The following is a 17,786-nucleotide window of genomic DNA, read 5'->3' as shown; positions in this document are numbered from 1 at the left end:
GTGGAAATGACGGAGGATGATACGATGTATCCGGAGGTTGGTGGGGTGGAAGGTGAGGACCAGTGGGGTTCTGTCCTGGTGGCGATTGGAGGGGCGGGGTTCAAGGGCAGAGGTGCGGGACGTGGAGGAGGTGCAGTGGAGAGCATCGTCAACCACATCGGAGGGGAATTTGCGGTCTTTGAAGAAGGAGGCCATTTGGGCTGTTTGGTAGTGGAACTGGTCCTCCTGGGAGCAGATGCGGCGGAGGCGAAGGAATTGGGAATATGGGATGGCATTTTTACAGGGGGCAGGGTGGGAGGAGATGTGATCTAGGTAGCTGTGGGAGTCGGTCGGTTTGTAGTAAATGTCTGTGTTGAGTCGGTCGCCCGAGATAGAAATGGAGAGGTCTAGGAAGAGGAGGGAGGAGTCTGAGACGGTCCAGGTAAATTTGAGGTCGGGGTGGAAGGTGTTAGTAAAGTGGATGAACTGTTCAACCTCCTTGTGGGAGCACGAGGTAGCGCCAATACAATCATCGATGTAGCGGAGGAAAAGGTGGGGAGGGGTGCCAGTGTAGCTGCGGAAGATGGACTGTTCCACATATCCAACGAAGAGGCAGGCATAGCTGGGGCCCATGCGGGTGCCCATACCTACTCCTTTGGATTGGAAGAAGTGGGAGGATTGGAAGGAGAAGTTGTTAAGAGTGAGGACCAGTAAGGATGTGGGGTCAGTCAAGCAGGCTGCTTTGTCCTGGATGGTGTCAAGCTTCCTGAGTGTTGTTGGAGCTGAACCAATCCAGGTAAAGGGGGAATATTCCATCACATGCCTGATGTATGCCTTGCAGATGGTGGACAAGCTTAGGGCAATCAAAAGGTGAGATACTCGCTGTATATTCCTAGCCTCTGACCTGCTCTTGTAGCCACTGTGTTTATATGGCCAGTCCTGTGGTAACACCCAGGATGTTGATGGTATGGTATTCAGTGATGATAACGCCATTGAATGTCAAGGGGAGATACTCAGATTGTCTCTTATTTGAGATGGTCATTGTCTGGCATTTATGTGGCATGAATGTTTCTTGCTTGATAATATTGTTTGCCTGCTGATTTGAAAGCCCACAAAAATTCGGCAGCAGTTTAAAGTGTTGTTCCTTTTCCAAGGGCTGGAATATCAATGTTCTCTTCTCATCAGTTCAAACATCCTTTGACTAAAGATAACAAGTAATCTTAATATTTCTAAATATCTACAATAGATTAGTTCTAATCTATTTACCTGAGCCATCTTCACCGGGACCTTCAGACTCACGCATCTTGCTCTCTGTTAGACCTGTGGCCATGAAAATACTCTCACTGGAAAAGAGACATGTAGAGAATTTTAATCTTTCTGAACTGAATTGTTTCAGGGTAATACAAAGTTTAAATGGTCACAATTTTTGTTGTACAGTATATGTAGCACACATTCTCCCCTTTAAAGGTGGTTTTTGTACCTTCCCTATGTTATGTTTCCTTTCCTGACAGCAATGAATCACGTTGGGATATGCTTCCATGGAGACTCAAAAATTCTCTGGAACCTCATCCAAATCACTACTCATTTATTTACATAATCATAGAATCCCAACAGTGTGGAAGCAGGCCATTAGGCCCATCAAATGCACACGGATCGTCCAAAGAGCAACTCATCCAGACCACCACCACTACCACTCCGCACCCACCCACCCCCCATCTCTGTAAAACCTGCATTTCCCATGGCTAACCCACCTAACCTGCACACCCCTGGACACTGTGGGCAATTTAGATTAGATTAGATTCCCTACAGTATGGAACAGGGTCCTTAGGCTCAACAAGTCCACATCGACCCTCCGAAGAGTAACCCACCCAGGCCCATTTCCCTACCCTATATTCACCCCAGAACTATGGGCAATTTAGCATGGCCAATTCACCTGACCTGCACATCTTTAGATTGTGGGAGGAAACCTATAAAGACACAGGGAGAATGTGCAAATTCCACACAAACAGTTGCCAGAGGCTGGAATCAAACCTGGGTCCCTGGTGCTATGAGGCAGCAGTGCTAATCACTGAGCCACCGTGCCAGCATGGACAATCCACCTAACCCGCACATCTTGGACTTGTAGCCACTTGATCAAAAGGAACACGTTTAATGTTTCACTAGAAATATTGGTGATGAGCCATAAACTGCTCCAGATACAGTGGCCAATTCTTCCATGACAACATTCAAACAAAGCTCAAACCTCAGAATATAATGGCCTCACCGTCAGACATGGCTGCCCCTTGAAAGAAGTTATCCTGGTGAGCTCAGCCATTTGTACAGCTCTTTGCCTACAATGATGCATCACATTTTGATATGTACCATATATTTCACACTATGATGCGAATGTAAATATAACTGGAATTTGCATTTACATAGCACCACGTCTTTCATTGCCAATCAGCTACTGTTGAAGTATCGTTGCCAAAGCTCCTCTTACAGATGCACAGCCACACGGCAGCCTGAAAGGTTTTGGAATAAATGTCATGGGCAGCTATGTTAAAAATTGTAAAGGGGATGCACACTAAAAATGGCCACAAACAGCAGTTCCATTTTAAAAGGAGCATTGAGAGTTACTGTTGCAATGTAGGAACTGTGGCAACCAAATTCAGCACAACTTCCTTCCAACAGCAATGTGATAATGAACAGATAATCAGCTTTAGTGGCACTGGTTGTGGGAGAAATCTTGTCTGGCACTTTGTGGAATGAGCCCTTGCCCTTCAAACCGTGCCATGAAATCTTTAATATCCAATTGAAGGGGAAATCTTTCAGTGCAACAACCTCTCAGTACTGCTCTGGAATGCCAGTCTACAACCCAATACGCTTCACAATCACAATGTTGTAGAAGGTGATGTTTGCATTACATTAAAAAGTTCTTGCTACCCTCTGCCATCCTTATTGACCAATGTCTTCCACTTGTGACGTCAAGAACACAAAAACATTGGAGCAGGAGTAGACCCTATAACCTGTTGAATCTATTCTGCCTTTTGATATGATCACAGCTGATCTTGGGCTTCAACACCACTTTCCTGCCTGTTCCCCATTTCCCTGATTCCCTGAAGCCAACAAACTGTCGAGCCCAGCCTTAAATATCTTCAACGTTAAAGCATCTGCAATAGAGAATTTCAAAGACTTGCAGCCCTACGACTGAAGTAATTTCTCCTCATCCAGGATATATATAATCTCTCAGTGTTAGCCTTATCAACCCTTTCAGAGTTTCATATGCTTCAGTGAGATCGCTTCTAATTCTTTAAACGTCGTGAAATATCCACCCAGTTACTCACAGGCCAATCTCCTTGACTGTAAAAATTTTATTCAGTGCATGTGGACACCACAAATAGAAAACAAACTTTGTTCTGTCCTTTGGTTTTATCTGTGACTCCATGTCATGCCCCAAAGTTTGGAGGCAGAGAACACTCACAGCATAGAAGCTACAGCAGGCCATTCAGCCCATTGAGCCTGGTCTGTCATTCAATATGAGCATGGCTGATCCTCTATCTCAACACTATATTCCCACTATCTCCCCAACACCACATTCAATGACTTCCCTTCCAAGGCCTGCGGTGGTAGAGAACTCTGCTGTCTGAGTAAAGGAATTTTCCCTCATTTCAATCCAAAATGACCTGCCCCAGAACCTGAAATGATGATCCCTTGTGCTAGGTGCCCTCTGGCCAGGGGCAATGTCATTTCTGCAACCAGCCGGTCCGGTCCTGTCAAAATTCTACACGTTTCAGTGAGATCCCTCTCATTCTTCTAAAGTCCAGTAAATAAGGTGTGAAAGGGTCAGCGAACCCGAGACGTTAATTCTGATTTCTCTTCACAGATACTGCTAGACCTGCTGAGCTTTTCCAGCAATTTCTGTTTTTGGCCTAGTGAGTACAGGCCTTATCGATCCAATCATTCCTCACATGACAAGCCTGACATCCCATCATTCAGAATAGTGAAGGTTCATTGGTCTCCTTTTAGTGCAAGTATATCCTTCCCTAGGTAATAGCTTAAAAACACTCCCTACTGGAAGCGATGATATGGACGGCAGACTCCAAATATATTGCTAGCTGTGTGCTGCCTCCACCATGGAGCTCAGCCTATGGGTATGACACATTTATTTGGCATTGGAAGAGAGGATGGAGATTATTGGTGGATTGATGTGACAGACTGAAGTTTTTTTTAGATTAGATTACATTACAGTGTGGAAACAGGCCCTTCGGCCCAACAAGTCCACACGGGAACCCAGGTCTCTGGCGCTGTGAGGCAGCAGTGCTAACCACTGTGCCACCGTGCCGCCCTCAAGTTATTTGCCTTGGAGCAGAGGAGATTGAGAGGGAACATGATTGAGATTAAAATTAAGAGGGGCACAGATAGGATAGACAGGGAAAAACTTGATGGAGGCAACAGTGACCGGGGGCATAGATTTAAGGAAATGGGCAGGAATTTTGGAAGCGATGTAAGGAGAAACCTTTCACCCAGAGGGTGGTGGGGATCTGGAGCTCACTGTAAGGGTGACAGAAGCAGAAACCCTCACAAACAATTAAATAGGATTTCAGAGTTGCACTTGCTATGCCAAGAGATACTGTAGGATTAAAATAGTTAGGTGGTTGTTTTTGACTGGCATGAAGAGGCTTTTTCTGTGCTGTAGATCTCTATGATTCTATGTTTAACACACCTATCATGGGCAGAATTAACCTTTGACATTTTAAATTGCATTCTCACTGGGTGTGATAGCCAAAATATGTGGTAGAGTGGCCAGTGCAGCAAGATGTCTGGATTGTGATGTTGTTTATTGCTCCACAGTTACATTGACTACAATATTCCAGAGGTAGGAGACAGTGCAGATCCTGTTTAAACTTCCAAGGCAATTGTTGGCCATTTCAGTCTGAACATAGGTAAAGATACCATAATCCTCCTGGACTGTGTGGATACTCTCTCATTAGAGAGAGAGCGAAGACTGGTCACTGTAGGGTGGATGTTGTTAGACTTGAGAGGTTTCAGAAAATACTTAAGGATATTGTCAGGGCTGGAGTGTTTGAGCTATAAAAAGAGGCTGAATAGGCTGGGGCTTTTTTTTGCTGGAGTGTCTGCAACTGAGGGGTGACTTTATAGAGGTTTATAAAATCATGCGTGGCATGGATAGGGTGACTAGCCAAGGTCTTTTTCCTAGGGTGGGGGAGTCCAAAACTAGCAGACAGACATAGGTTTAAGGTGTGAGAGGAAAGATTTTAAAAAGACCCGAGGGGTAACTTTTGCATACAGAGGATGATGTGTGTGGAATGAGCTGCCAGAGGAGGTGGTTGGGTACATGAATAGTAAGAGTTTGTATGGATATGGACGAAATGCTGGCAAATGGGACTAGGTCAAATTGGGATGTCTGGTCAGTGCAGATGAGTTGGATTGAAATTACTGCTTCTGTGCTGTATGATCCGATGACTAGTAGCAGTTTAACCTGATGATCATCATGCTTGAGGTGATGGGAGAAGTTGAGAAAGAGGGTCATTCATGGTAACCTCAACCAACATGGGAATTGAACCCACACTGTTAGCATCACTTTATGTTGCAAGTTACCCAGCCAGGAGAAAGTGAGGACTGCAGATGCTGAAGATCAGAGCTGAGAGTGTGGTGCTGGAAAAGCACAGCATTCGAGGAGCAGGAGAATCGACATTTCGGACATACGCCCTTCATCACGAATGAGGCCTGTGGGCCAGGGGACTGAGAGATAAATGGGAGGGGGTTGGATTTGGGGGTAGGTAGCTGGGAAAGCGATAAGTGGATGAAGGTGAGGGAGAAGGTGATAGGTCAAAGGGGGGAGTGATGGATGGGTTCGGAGGGCGGTACTGAGTTGGAGAGTTGGGACTGGGATAATGTGGGGGATGGGAAAATGAGGAAGCTGTTGAAATCCACATTTAGCCCGTGTGGTTGTAGGGTCCCAAGGCAGAATATGAGGCGTTCCTCCTCCAGGTGTCGGATGGTAATGGTTTGGTGGTGAAGGAGGCCCAGGACCTGCATGTCCTTGACAGAGTGGGAGAGGGAGTTGAAGTGTTCAGCCATGGGGCGGTGGGGTTGGTGAGTGCAGGTGTCCCAGAGATGTTCTCTGAAATGATCTGCATGAAGGGGTCCTATCTCCCTGATGTAGAGGAGACCACACCAGGTACAACGGATGCAGTAGATGACATCGGTAGTGGTACAGGTAAATTTCTGATGGATCTCTTGGGACCTTGGATGGAGGTGAGGGGAGCGGTGTGCACAGGTTTTGTACTTTCTGCGGGGGCAGGGAAAAGTGCCAGGAGTGGGGTGCGGGCTGCTGGACCTGAGGAGGGAATCGCGGAGGGAATGGTCTTTCCGGAATGCTGATAGGGGTGAAGAGGGAAATATATGTCTGGTGGTGGGATGCGTTTGGAGTAGTGGAAGTGGGGAGGATGATGCGTTGTATGCAGAGGTTGGTGGGGTGGAAGGACCGGGAGGGGATTCTATACTTGTTGTGTTGGGAGGGGTGGGGTTCAAGGGAGGTGGTGCGTGCAGTGGAGGAAATGCGCTGGAGGGCATCATCAACCATGTAGGAATGGAAATTGCGATCGTGGAAGAAGGGGGCCATCTGGGACTTGCTGAGGTGGAATTGGTCATCCTGGGAACAGATGTAGGAGAGGCGGAGGAATTGGGAATAAGGGATGGCGTTTTTACAGATGTAGGGTGGGAGGAGGTGTAGTCTAGGTAGGTGTGGGAGTCATTGGCTTGTAGTATACCCAGCCAGCCAACCAAGCTAACTGACCCCCTGAGCGTAAAAGTAATTAAAATGTTCACCATAAAGTAAATTTTAAAAAAGACTGAATGTGATGTAAAATCATAAAAATGATTAAACATAAAAATATGACATTCAGCATTAGGCAATTTGAGAAGAAATCCAGCCAGATACATCTTCAGGCAAAGAAATTAGAGGGCAGGTACTAATGACACAAATCTCTGAACAGTCTATGTTTGGAAATCAGGATTTGACTCAGATTTACTTCAGAGTCAAGCCCAGCTCTCACCTGGATCAAGCTCATTTGAACCTTGAACAGACTGACTTAGAATTAGTCCCAACCCATAACTAATGTTTCTGAAACAATTACTTTTAATGTGCATTGCACAAAGGTCTCCACATTACATGAAGAAGCTGTCATGCAGTGTTTAAATTTATGTTTTAAACATATGTTTTGAGAAAGTTACACTTAATCAGCTGAAAAGGATTAACTGAGGGGAATTCTATTGTTTGAATTCCAAGTAACCATGTTTGTATTTGAATTTGTTGCTTGTACAATCGCATTAATGTACATTAAAAAAATCTAAATGCATACATATTAACTCTTTTGATCACTCAAGCAAATCGAATATCACGCTTCAGTAATCTAATCAGCTCTTTCCATGCAAGTAACAACACTCCCTGAAGCTCAGAGAAAAATAATCACCATTTTTAAAAAAAAATCATTCAGGGTATGTGGGCCAGTATTTATTGTTCATTGCCATTTGGAAAGCTAATCGTTGAGCTTCTTTCTCGAACTATGATGCGGAGATGCCAGTGTTGGACTGGGATTGACAAAGTTAAAAATCAGATTTATTTGAAAGTGCTAGCTTTCAGAGCATTGCTCCTTCATCAGGTAGCTGTGATTTTTAATTTCTTGAACTATTGCAGTCCATCTGGAGTAGGTACACTGCGATGCTGAGAGGGACAAGGTTCCAGGATTTGCCCTCCTGCAGCTTTGACTCCGCCATGAGTTTTGGCAGTGACGACCCCTCCTGCCCCTATTGCACACATCTAACCATCAACGAACAGATGCCCTTCTCTCCATCCCTTCTCCCCTAACCCTGGGGAGTGTATGCATCTCAGACTTCTGACTGACTTCAACAAACAGCTCTTGCACCTGACTGATCAGACTCCTGACCACTGTCTTTGCAACTCCTCAACTCAGCTGTACTCAATTCCCCGGACTGTTGGTGCTGTTGGCCCAATGGAACTGATTGGTACCCATTCCCCAAACTGTATTCAGACAGATCCCCTGACTATGAATGGTCCAAGCAGTTACTGATCAGGGCCAAGTCCCTGGACTGTGGTACTGGGATCCCATGACAGACAGCATCACCCCAACACACACCCTCCCTCCCCCCACACACATTGACACCATTGAGGACTAGCCCCAAACCAACATGGCAATCTTGCTGGACAAATGTGGTGTATCTTAGACAAAGCAGCTGGCACATGCTGTAGATGTTAGACCGATATCTCCATATTCCATTCAGAAATGGTGACATCTTTACCCCAGGACAGGTCACAACTGACAACTGTGACAAGCAGCCTGTCCATGTATCTGTGCTAAAGAACTTGTCAATATAACAATACTGACAATGCATTTGTGCTTCAGCCAGAACTGAGGCTAAAAGGCAAGGCAAGGCATGGATGTTGTGATCGTAGAAGCTTACAGTCTAAATAGAGGCCATTCAGCCCATCAGGTCTGTATCAACCCTCCAAACAGCATCCCACCCAGACTCAGCCCTTCACCCTGTCAGTAACCCTCAGCCCTTCACCCCATGGCCAATCAACCTCACCTGCATATTTTGGATTGTGGGAGGAAACTGGAGCACCCAATGGAAATCCATGCAAACTCTACACAGAGGGTTACCCAAGGCTGGAATCGAATCCAGGTCCCTGATGCTGAGAGGCAGCAGTGTTAACCACCATGATCATGCAAAGTGAGTGAGAGACTAAGCCAGCAAGCATGTAGTCCTGAGATACAGCCCAGTGCAGTCCGTCAGCTGGGTCCCTGTCCCTCAACCCACTGTCCTTGCAACCACTTTTCAAAGCTAGTTGCTGGGTGCCATGCAATGCAGGATTGTGCTTCCGTAAGTATCGTGCCAGTGGATTGAAGAGGTGCCAGAGGATCCTGAGGGTTGGCAAATGTCAGATGCCAATCTCCATTGACAAGGGGTGCATCTGACTGATGCCCATGGATTGTGTGCTGAGACAGCATCTGGTGCTGAGCAAGTTGGAGGCTGATCCATGTATCTGTGCACCCACTCTGACTTCCATAGAACATCGAGATTGTACAGCATGGAAACAGACCCTTCAGTCCAACTCATCCATGCCGACCAAAAACACAAACCAAACTAGTCCCACCTGCCAGCACCCAGCCCATATCCCTCTAAACTCTTCCTATTCATATACCCACCCAGATGCTGTTTAAATGTGGTAATTGTACCAGCCTCCACCACTTCCTCTGGCAGCCTATTCCACGCATGGACCACCATGTGCATGAAAAACTTGCCCCTTAGGTCTCTTTTATATGTTTCCCCTCTCACCCTATACCTATGCCCTCTAGTTCTGGACTTCCCCACCCCAAGGAAAAGACTTTGTCTATTTACCCTATCCATGTCCCTCATGATTTTATAAACCTCTATAAGGTTACCCCTTGGCCTCCGATGCTCCTGAGAAAACAGCCTCAGCCTATTCAACCTCTCCTATAGCTTAAATCCTGCAACTTTGGCAACGTCCTTGTAAATCTTTTCTGAGCCCTTTCAAATTTCACAACATCCTTCCGATAGGAAGGAGACCAGAATTGCATGCAATATTCCAACAGTGGCCTAACCAATGACCTGTACAGCTGCAACATGACCTCCCAACTCCTGTACTCAATACTCTGACCAATTAAGGAAAGCATACCAAACGCCTTCTTCTCTATCCTATCTGCCTGCAACTCCACTTTTAAGGAGATATGAACCTGCACTCCAAGGTCTCTTTGTTCAGCAACACTCCCCAGGACCTTTCCATTAGGTGTATAAGTCCTGCTAAGATTTGCTTTCCCAAAATGCAGCACCATGCATTTATCTAAATTAAACTCTATCTGCCACTCCTCAGCTCATTTGCCCATCTGAAAAGTAGAGGACCCAGCACCAATCCTTGTGGCACTCCACTGGTCACAGCCTGAAAAACAACCCTCCACCACCACCCTCTGTCTTCTACCTTTGAGCCAGTTCTATATCCAAATGGCTAGTTCTCCCTATATTCCTGAGATCTAACCTTGCTAACCTATCTCCCATCAGGAACCTTGTCAAATGCCTTACTGAAGTCTATATAGATCACATCTACTGCTCTGCCCTCATCTATCCTCTTTGTTTCTACTTCAAAAAACTCAATCAAGTTTGTGAGACATGATTTCCCACTCACAAAGCCATGTTGACTATCTCTAATCAATTCTTGCCTTTCCAAATACATGTATATCTTGTCCCTCAGGATTTCCTCCAACAACTTGCTCACTATTGATGTCAGGCTCACTGATCTATAGTTCCCTGGCTTGTCCTTATCACCTTTCTTAAACAGTGGCACCACGTTTGCCAACCTCCAGTCTTTCGGCACATCACCTGTGACTATCGAGGATCCAAATATCTCAGTAAGAGGCCCAGCAATCACTTCCCTAGCTTCCCACAGAGTTCTAGGGTACACCTGATCAGATGCTGGGGATTCATCCACTTTTATGTGTTTCAAGACATCCAGCACTTCCTCCTCTGTAATATGGACATTTTTCAAGATGTCACCATCTATTTCCCTACATTCTATATCTTCCATGTCCTTTTCTACAGTAAACACCGATCCAAAAAACTCGTTTGCTATCTCCCCCAATTCCTGTGGCTCCACACAAAGGTCACCTTGCTGATCTTTGAGGGGCCCTATTCTCTCCGTAGTTACTCTTTTGTCCTTAACATATTTGTAAAAACCTCATGAGTTCTCCTTTGCTGAGAATTTGTGACATCTGGTATATTTAGCAAGAGAGGAATGTGAACGTTAATGAAGTGAACTGGGTCATTTAACCAGATATAATCCCCCTTGATCGGCAATTCATCACTGACTGGCAAGAAACTTATCTTGCTGCTTGGCAAATGCATAAAAAAAATAGGGTATCATTCCCAAAGTCAAGATGGGCCTCACCTGATTTCTCGCACATTGTCACAAATCTCACCATAGCCCACATCATTCAGTCCCTTGTAAGGTTCAACCCTATGTAACTAACCCAGCAAATGCAACAAATGAAATACCTGGTGTTGGAAGGTTACTAGGGCTTACAGATGTATCAAAACTAACTCTTAATAAACAGGCATTCAGTGATAATTGAAGAAAAAGGCAGTGCAAAGTTTCTGACATAGCTTATATGCCTGACAAGATCATTAAAGACAAAGATAAACTGCACTGTCATCACACTGTTGCTATGTTGTGGAAACACAGCATGAAGCTATATGCACGAAGTCCCAACTGAACTCAAACCGTGCATTCAGTTGTTGTCATCATCAAGAATCAGCACCTTTAACCTTTGAGATCCAGGTTCAATAGCAGCTCTGTATTGAGAAGAGTTTCATAAAAGCAGAAAGCAAAGTGAAAGCCTCGCCACTCGTGCAACTCACCCAGCCTTGAACTTATGGTATTTCAAAGTTCAAACACTTAGACAAAAACAAATCAGCTGTAACTAGACAGTGCTGCAGAGTGTGGGATTTTGCAGAAATCTGAGGTTATAATTTTGTGCTTTGCTACTTATTTTCATCAGAAATTGTCATTTATTCAACTAGAACATAGGTCATATGGGCTTCAAGTTTCTGAAAAGATCAACAGAAATCCTGTAGATTTACAACCAAATAGTATGCGTTGTGTTTTTGTCTCTAAATGGTTGCCAATTTTGTAATTACCCTTTAAGTTAGTACAGTCTTGCAGCATGTCTTTATAACTCCCATTTACTCTCAAATATCCATCGGTCAAAATATTGCAGTCTGTCTTTTCTTTATTACGCCTGTCCTGCTGTGTAGTTCGAGCATTTTTTAATCTTTTGATTTCAGACTTCCAGTATTTGCAGTTTTACCTCACTCAGTCTCTTTCGATGTCGCTTTCTTTCTTAAAGGTGAAAAGATCAATGTCTTTGGGCTAAACTTGATGGCTCTCTGCCGGCAGAGGGATCAGAAAATCCAGTTCATGGTCTGCTTATCGTCATGCTGCCCATCCCACACCCATTTCCCAAGATACTCGAGGTGATAATGGTCGGGCATACTCAACATTGGGTCTATTGAGACCCCAAACTGGTCGACTCCTGACTATCCAAATGCCACATTTTGACCTGATGCTATTTTATCTATGGCATGAGAGGGGGTCAGGATGTCAGTGGGACAACCTGCCATTGGGCAGGCAGAGGTATGAGAAATTCCTTTTGGGTGTCCAATGCCCACTCAAGGCATTTTCTCCTGCCACTCTAAGAATACACCCCTTAAACTCTCCCCATGACCTTTCAAAGTCTCACATGGGGACTGCCTGCTAGGCACTGCCAATAGCTTGCCTCCCATCATTGCTCCTTGTTTGGGAAGTGTCTGTAGTCTCAGCATCAGACAGTGCTGGACCCTGGCCCTCCTGGTACTGCAGAGCTTCCTGTTGGTGAATTGGATTGGCTGCTCCCTTAAGACAGGACATCCTCCCCAGACGGGGAACAGGAGTCTTGCCCTCAACCAATTAACACTTCATTGAGTGTAAAATGGCTGTGTGGCAGCCAGCTTGATCATGTGATCATGATCTTGCTCAGAACCGACACATTATCCTGGGGCAGGGGGATTGGGGAGCATTGTGGAGAGTATGGTAGCTGAGGAGAATGGCACCCTGCCAAATCCTGCCATTAACACTGTTCTGTTAGCCACTATGTGAAACTCCCGTGTGAAAAAGTTGCCCCTCAGGTCCCTTTTAAATCTGTCCTCCTCACCTTCAGATTATGTCCTCTAGTTTCAAACTCCTTTAACCTGAGGAAAAGACCTTTGCTATTCACCTCATCTATGGCCCTCATGATTTTACAAACCTCTATAGGGTCACCCCTCAATCTCGTACCCTCAAGGGAAAAAAAGTCCCAGCCTGTCCAACCTCTCTTTATAACTCAAACCTTCCAATCCCAGCAATGTGCTTGTAAATCATTTTTGCGCCCTTGCCAATTTAATAACTTCTTTCCTAAAGCAGCTGAGATTCCTCAGCTCTATGGCTGAAAGGATTGCAATTATACTTTGTACCAGGCGGTTTTATGCAGAGAGAGTGGTTTGAGTGTGGAATGAACTTCCAGAGGAAATGGTGGATGCAGGTACAATTACGTTTAAAAGACACTTGGATAAGTTCATGAATAAGAAATATTTGGAGACAGCAAAGTGCAGACACGTGGAACTAGTTTAATTTGGACTGGTTGGACCAAATGTTTCCGGACTGTATGACTCTATGGTCTCTTTTGTAGAAAGTTACCTTTATTTCTATGTAGAAGTGAACCTCCAAGTTAAGGAACAGACTTCTAATTTGCAATGCCACATCCTGTGGCAATCAGACTTACTGTTGGACAAGATAGGTTTAATGCAGCTTCAGGTGCCACACTTCTAACCACTCCCACCATCCCGTTCTTCGGCTGAGAATATTACAACAGCTGTAGTGTGGAGATAAAACAAATCAATATTGATTTCTCTTTATCAAGTGGAAACTTTGGCATGTATCATAGATAATTGGATGAAAAGAGAATGTCATTATATATGGAAATTATCTTCCTGACATTTCTCAAAGTGAACTGTAAAATGGAATTCAGAGAAGTGTGCACAGCCTCAACCCAGAACCACAGTTGAATGAAACTAAAATCCACACCATAACTACAAATGAAAGAAAAATGGAAATGTTAGAGGTGGATATCAATCAACAAATGAAAAAAGACTGACAGACTAATGTGATGCTCAGATCACAGGGCTCACAACTGCAACTTTAATTTTCTATTTGGCTTTTTGGATATTAATTAATCTGGTGTGCATTTTAAGCATTTCCTGGTTACGTGTGACCCAATGTACAAAGTCTTTTTCCTTTAAATGTTATTAAATTATATATGTAAAACTTTCCAATATAAGCAATGCAGTAGAAGGAAATAATTGCTACTCCACTAATTATTACAATACATCAGTGATATCAGATCACATATGGTTGAAAACTGACAGAAAGGATTTGATGAGGTCCTGCAACAACTTGGCTTGCAAATAGCATAAATAATCAACAAATATTCATTAGTATATAACATTATGGTTTCCGATTCTCTTCAATTAAAGATATGCAGTCCCCAGTCGTAGCAATAATGCAACAATCATTATGATATCTATTTATTGTTTCAAACTAACAGGTAGGAAATTGGGCTTGTTCTGAAAAAGACATGGATAGTCCGCAGTATCAGAATAACACCCAGGTAGTGAAAAGTAACATCTCCCGAGCAGGTGAGGCCTATCCTCACTAGAGTTTAGAAAGATGAGAGGAGATCTAATTGAAGTATATAAGTTACTAGAGGGAATTGACAAGGTAGACATAGAGCAGCTTTTTTCTCATGTGGGCAATCTAGAATGAGAGGTTATAATTTTAGGATAAGGGGGAAGCAGATTTAAAACAGAGGTGAGGAGGGATTACTTCTCTCAAAAGAGCCTTAAATCGGTGGATTTATGTCGTGGATCACTACCCCAGAGTGCCACGGATATTGCGACACTGAATAAATTTAAGGAGAAGACAAACAGATTTTTAATTAGTAATGATTTAAAGGGTTACAGGGAGCAGGCAGTAAAGTTGAGTTCAGGCTAAGATGAGATCAGCCATGACCATATAAATGGCGGAGCAGGCTCGAGGGGCTAAATTGCCTATTCCTGCTGCTGATTATGTTCAACTGTTCATTGAGCAAGATTGCACAAGTTTACTCTCCACTTAAGAGGCAGCTCCCGTCAACATTATAAAATCAAAATAAGGACTTAGACTTTTCTAGCACGCTTTACAACCTCAGGTTGTCCCCAAGCAATTTACAATTGATTAAGCACTTTTGAAATGTAGTCACAGGAATGAGATAATGATCAAAAAATCCATTTTATTAATGTTGGATGAGAGCTAAATATTGGCCAGGGTCGCAGGATGAGGGGATTTTATTCTGAAAACTGAGGGGAGATTGAACAGACTAGGTATATATTCCCATGAGCTTTGACAAGATAATATTAATCTCATTGAAACGTTGAAAGTTCTGAAGGGGCCTGATAGACTCCCATCATCTACCCTGTCTCCTCAGGCTGGGAATTCTAATAAGGGCTCAGCCATTTTGTACCGAGATGGATTAAAGTATTGTGAATCTTTGGAATTCTCTACCACAGAGTTTGCATATTCTGTTGGTGTTATTTAGTCCAACTGACCTTTGAATACTAAGAGAATCATCTAAATGGGGCCTGTTGGAAGGTGAGGTTAAAGTAGGTCAGACATGATTGCATTGAATAGTGGGGTAGGCTTAATGGGCCAAATGGCTTACCTCCACTCCTGATGATCTTATGAGTTCCCCTTTAAAGCTAATTATGAAGTCTCTTAAATTCACCTGAAGGAAATCAGTTTAACATTTCATCCAAATGGTGTTACCTCCATCAGTGTAGCACTCCCTCTGTACTGCAAAGAACTGTCAGCGTAGATCGTGTGTTTCAGTCTCTGAATCAGGAGTAAGATTACTAGCAAGGGAACCACAGAAGGGCTGATTTCACATGTCAGCTCATTATAGGAAACCAGTTGCATTAGCAAAGGTGGAAGAAAATGTTTGTCTACTTATTTGTGGAGCAAACATTCTAGGTTTTTCCAATAGAACATTTTAAAGTTCGGAAGAAGAGTCACGCCAGACTCGAAGGATTAATTTCATTTCTCTCTCCACAGATGCTATTGGACCACCTGAATTTTTTTAGTTTTCTGTGTCTGTTTCAGATTTCCAGCACCCACAACATTTTGATTGTATTTGAACATTGTAAGGATTGTATTATAGTAGGCTTGTTGAGTAATACATTCAAATTGGTATTCCGTTAGATAGTTGAATGGTTAAACTGTACAAGTAAATGCCAGTCTATTACATGTTTCACATATAACAATATGATTATTAATGCAAGTAATTATCCCCAAGTTTGATGTAATTCACTCAAATACAACTAATTAGTAAATAACCAGAGCACTAATTAAACAATTATTATACAAGGCTTCAATTAAAATAAGCCAAGTAGCAATTCTGTACGAAATAACCTTTTCCCTATCTGGTTGATCAAAACTGAAATAACTCCACAGAGGCCTGTCACCAGGTCACCTTTTATTTACACGTAGAGAGTCCTTTATACTAATCCAGCTTCCTCAGAGCCAGCTCTCAGAGTGAGCAGAACCTCTGACACTAAGTATATCTGTCTGCCAGGGTTCCCTGATTGGGCCAGATTAACAGGCCCAAACAGCAAACTCATATTCTACAAGGGCGACCTAGCTGACCTTGATACAATCACTTAAAAAAAATTACCACATGTTAAACAAAAACAGAGATGTCACAAATCTTGGAACCATGAAACAAAACCAGCTGATTATTCTGTTACCAATTTTGATCTCTTTCCAACATTTGGTGAAAACACCATTTTGTTTTTTATATTTTTATTTTAAAGATTTAGTTTGCACAGGAGAGGTCACTTAGTGTAAATTTACAAAATGAAGAAAACATAACAAATTTGACAAATCTCTCCAGAAAGCAAATGGCAAGGTTAGAGACAATAATGTTTCCAGATGTTTCATTTGGAAGTATAACATTTGTTTTACAGCATGAAGGAAAAGCAAGATTAGTGGTAGATGAAACCTATAAATTTATTTCATAAATTAACATGATTTTTGTGAAGATCGCTTTATCAAAGAAACCTCTTAAACACCACTTGCAATAAAACGTCACAGAAACCCAACAGTGTGGAAACAGGCCACTTGGTCCATACCAACCACCCAAAGAGCATCCCACCCCATCCCTGCATTTCTCATGGCCAATGCACCTAACCTGCACATCCCTGGACACTATGGGCAATTTAGCATGGCCAGTCCACCTAACCTGCACATCCCTTGACACTATGGGCAATTTAACATGGCCAGTCCACCTAACCTGTACATCCCTGGACACTATGGGCAATTTAGCATGGCCAGTCCACCTAACCTGCACATCTTTGGACTGTGGGAGGAAACCGGAACAAACCTATGCAGACATGGAGAGAACGTGCAAACTCCACACAGACAGTTGCCCAAAGCCAGAATCAAACCAGGGACCTTGGTGCTGTAAGGCAGCAGCACTAATCACTGTGCCACCCTGATGCCCAAACTAGTTGCCATTAAAGCGTCCTTCAGAAAATGAGGGAATCCTCTCACTATTATTCCAACAGCCTTGCTGCATTTGTTCACAAGATTTCAAAAGCAAGATGAATTTCTGACATTCCAAAGCTGCCTGAGAGGAGCAGTAACACACTAAGGCAGTAACCTGACTAGCAAGCGATCCAACAGATCGGCTAGTTGTGTCTGATTGACTTTTACATTGTATTTCAGGGCAGTTAAAGCTAGTGCTCTCGGTCAAAGTTCTAAGGAAACTCTGGAAGAAGAATTGAGAGGTGAAGCAAGTTGAAAGTATTAGGGAGAGACATCTGGAACTTAGGTCATGGATTAAAGGTCTGAATACCAATGTGGGTGGGTGGGGGGTGTGTGAATGGAGAATTCCCAAAAGAATTGGAGATGTCAGAATAGAATTAGAACATAGAACATAGAACAGTACAGCACAGAACAGGCCCTTCAGCCCACGATGTTGTGCCGACCACTGATTCACATGTATGCACGCTCAAATTTCTGTGACCATATGCATGTCCAGTAGTCTCTTAAATGTCCCCAATGACCTTGCTTCCACAATTGCCGCTGGCAACGCATTCCATGCTCT

At 43.6% G+C, this 17,786-nt stretch overlaps 1 protein-coding gene across 6 annotated transcripts in view; it reads right to left on the bottom strand.

The window, feature by feature from the left end:
* LOC122550867 (CRACD-like protein) overlaps positions 1–17,786 on the bottom strand; it is a 197,077-nt gene that overhangs the window by 69,266 nt on the left and 110,025 nt on the right. For all 6 annotated transcript variants that reach the window (XM_043692229.1, XM_043692230.1, XM_043692228.1 and 3 more), the window contains exon 2: positions 1,246–1,322. In XM_043692229.1, the coding sequence (XP_043548164.1) occupies positions 1,246–1,309 (64 nt within the window). In that variant the 5' untranslated portion in view covers positions 1,310–1,322. The remainder of the gene's footprint in view (positions 1–1,245; positions 1,323–17,786) is intronic.

Source organism: Chiloscyllium plagiosum, chromosome 6 (genome assembly GCF_004010195.1).
Source record: "Chiloscyllium plagiosum isolate BGI_BamShark_2017 chromosome 6, ASM401019v2, whole genome shotgun sequence".
NCBI lineage: Eukaryota > Metazoa > Chordata > Chondrichthyes > Orectolobiformes > Hemiscylliidae > Chiloscyllium > Chiloscyllium plagiosum.
This window is presented reverse-complemented; position numbering and strand designations above follow the sequence as displayed.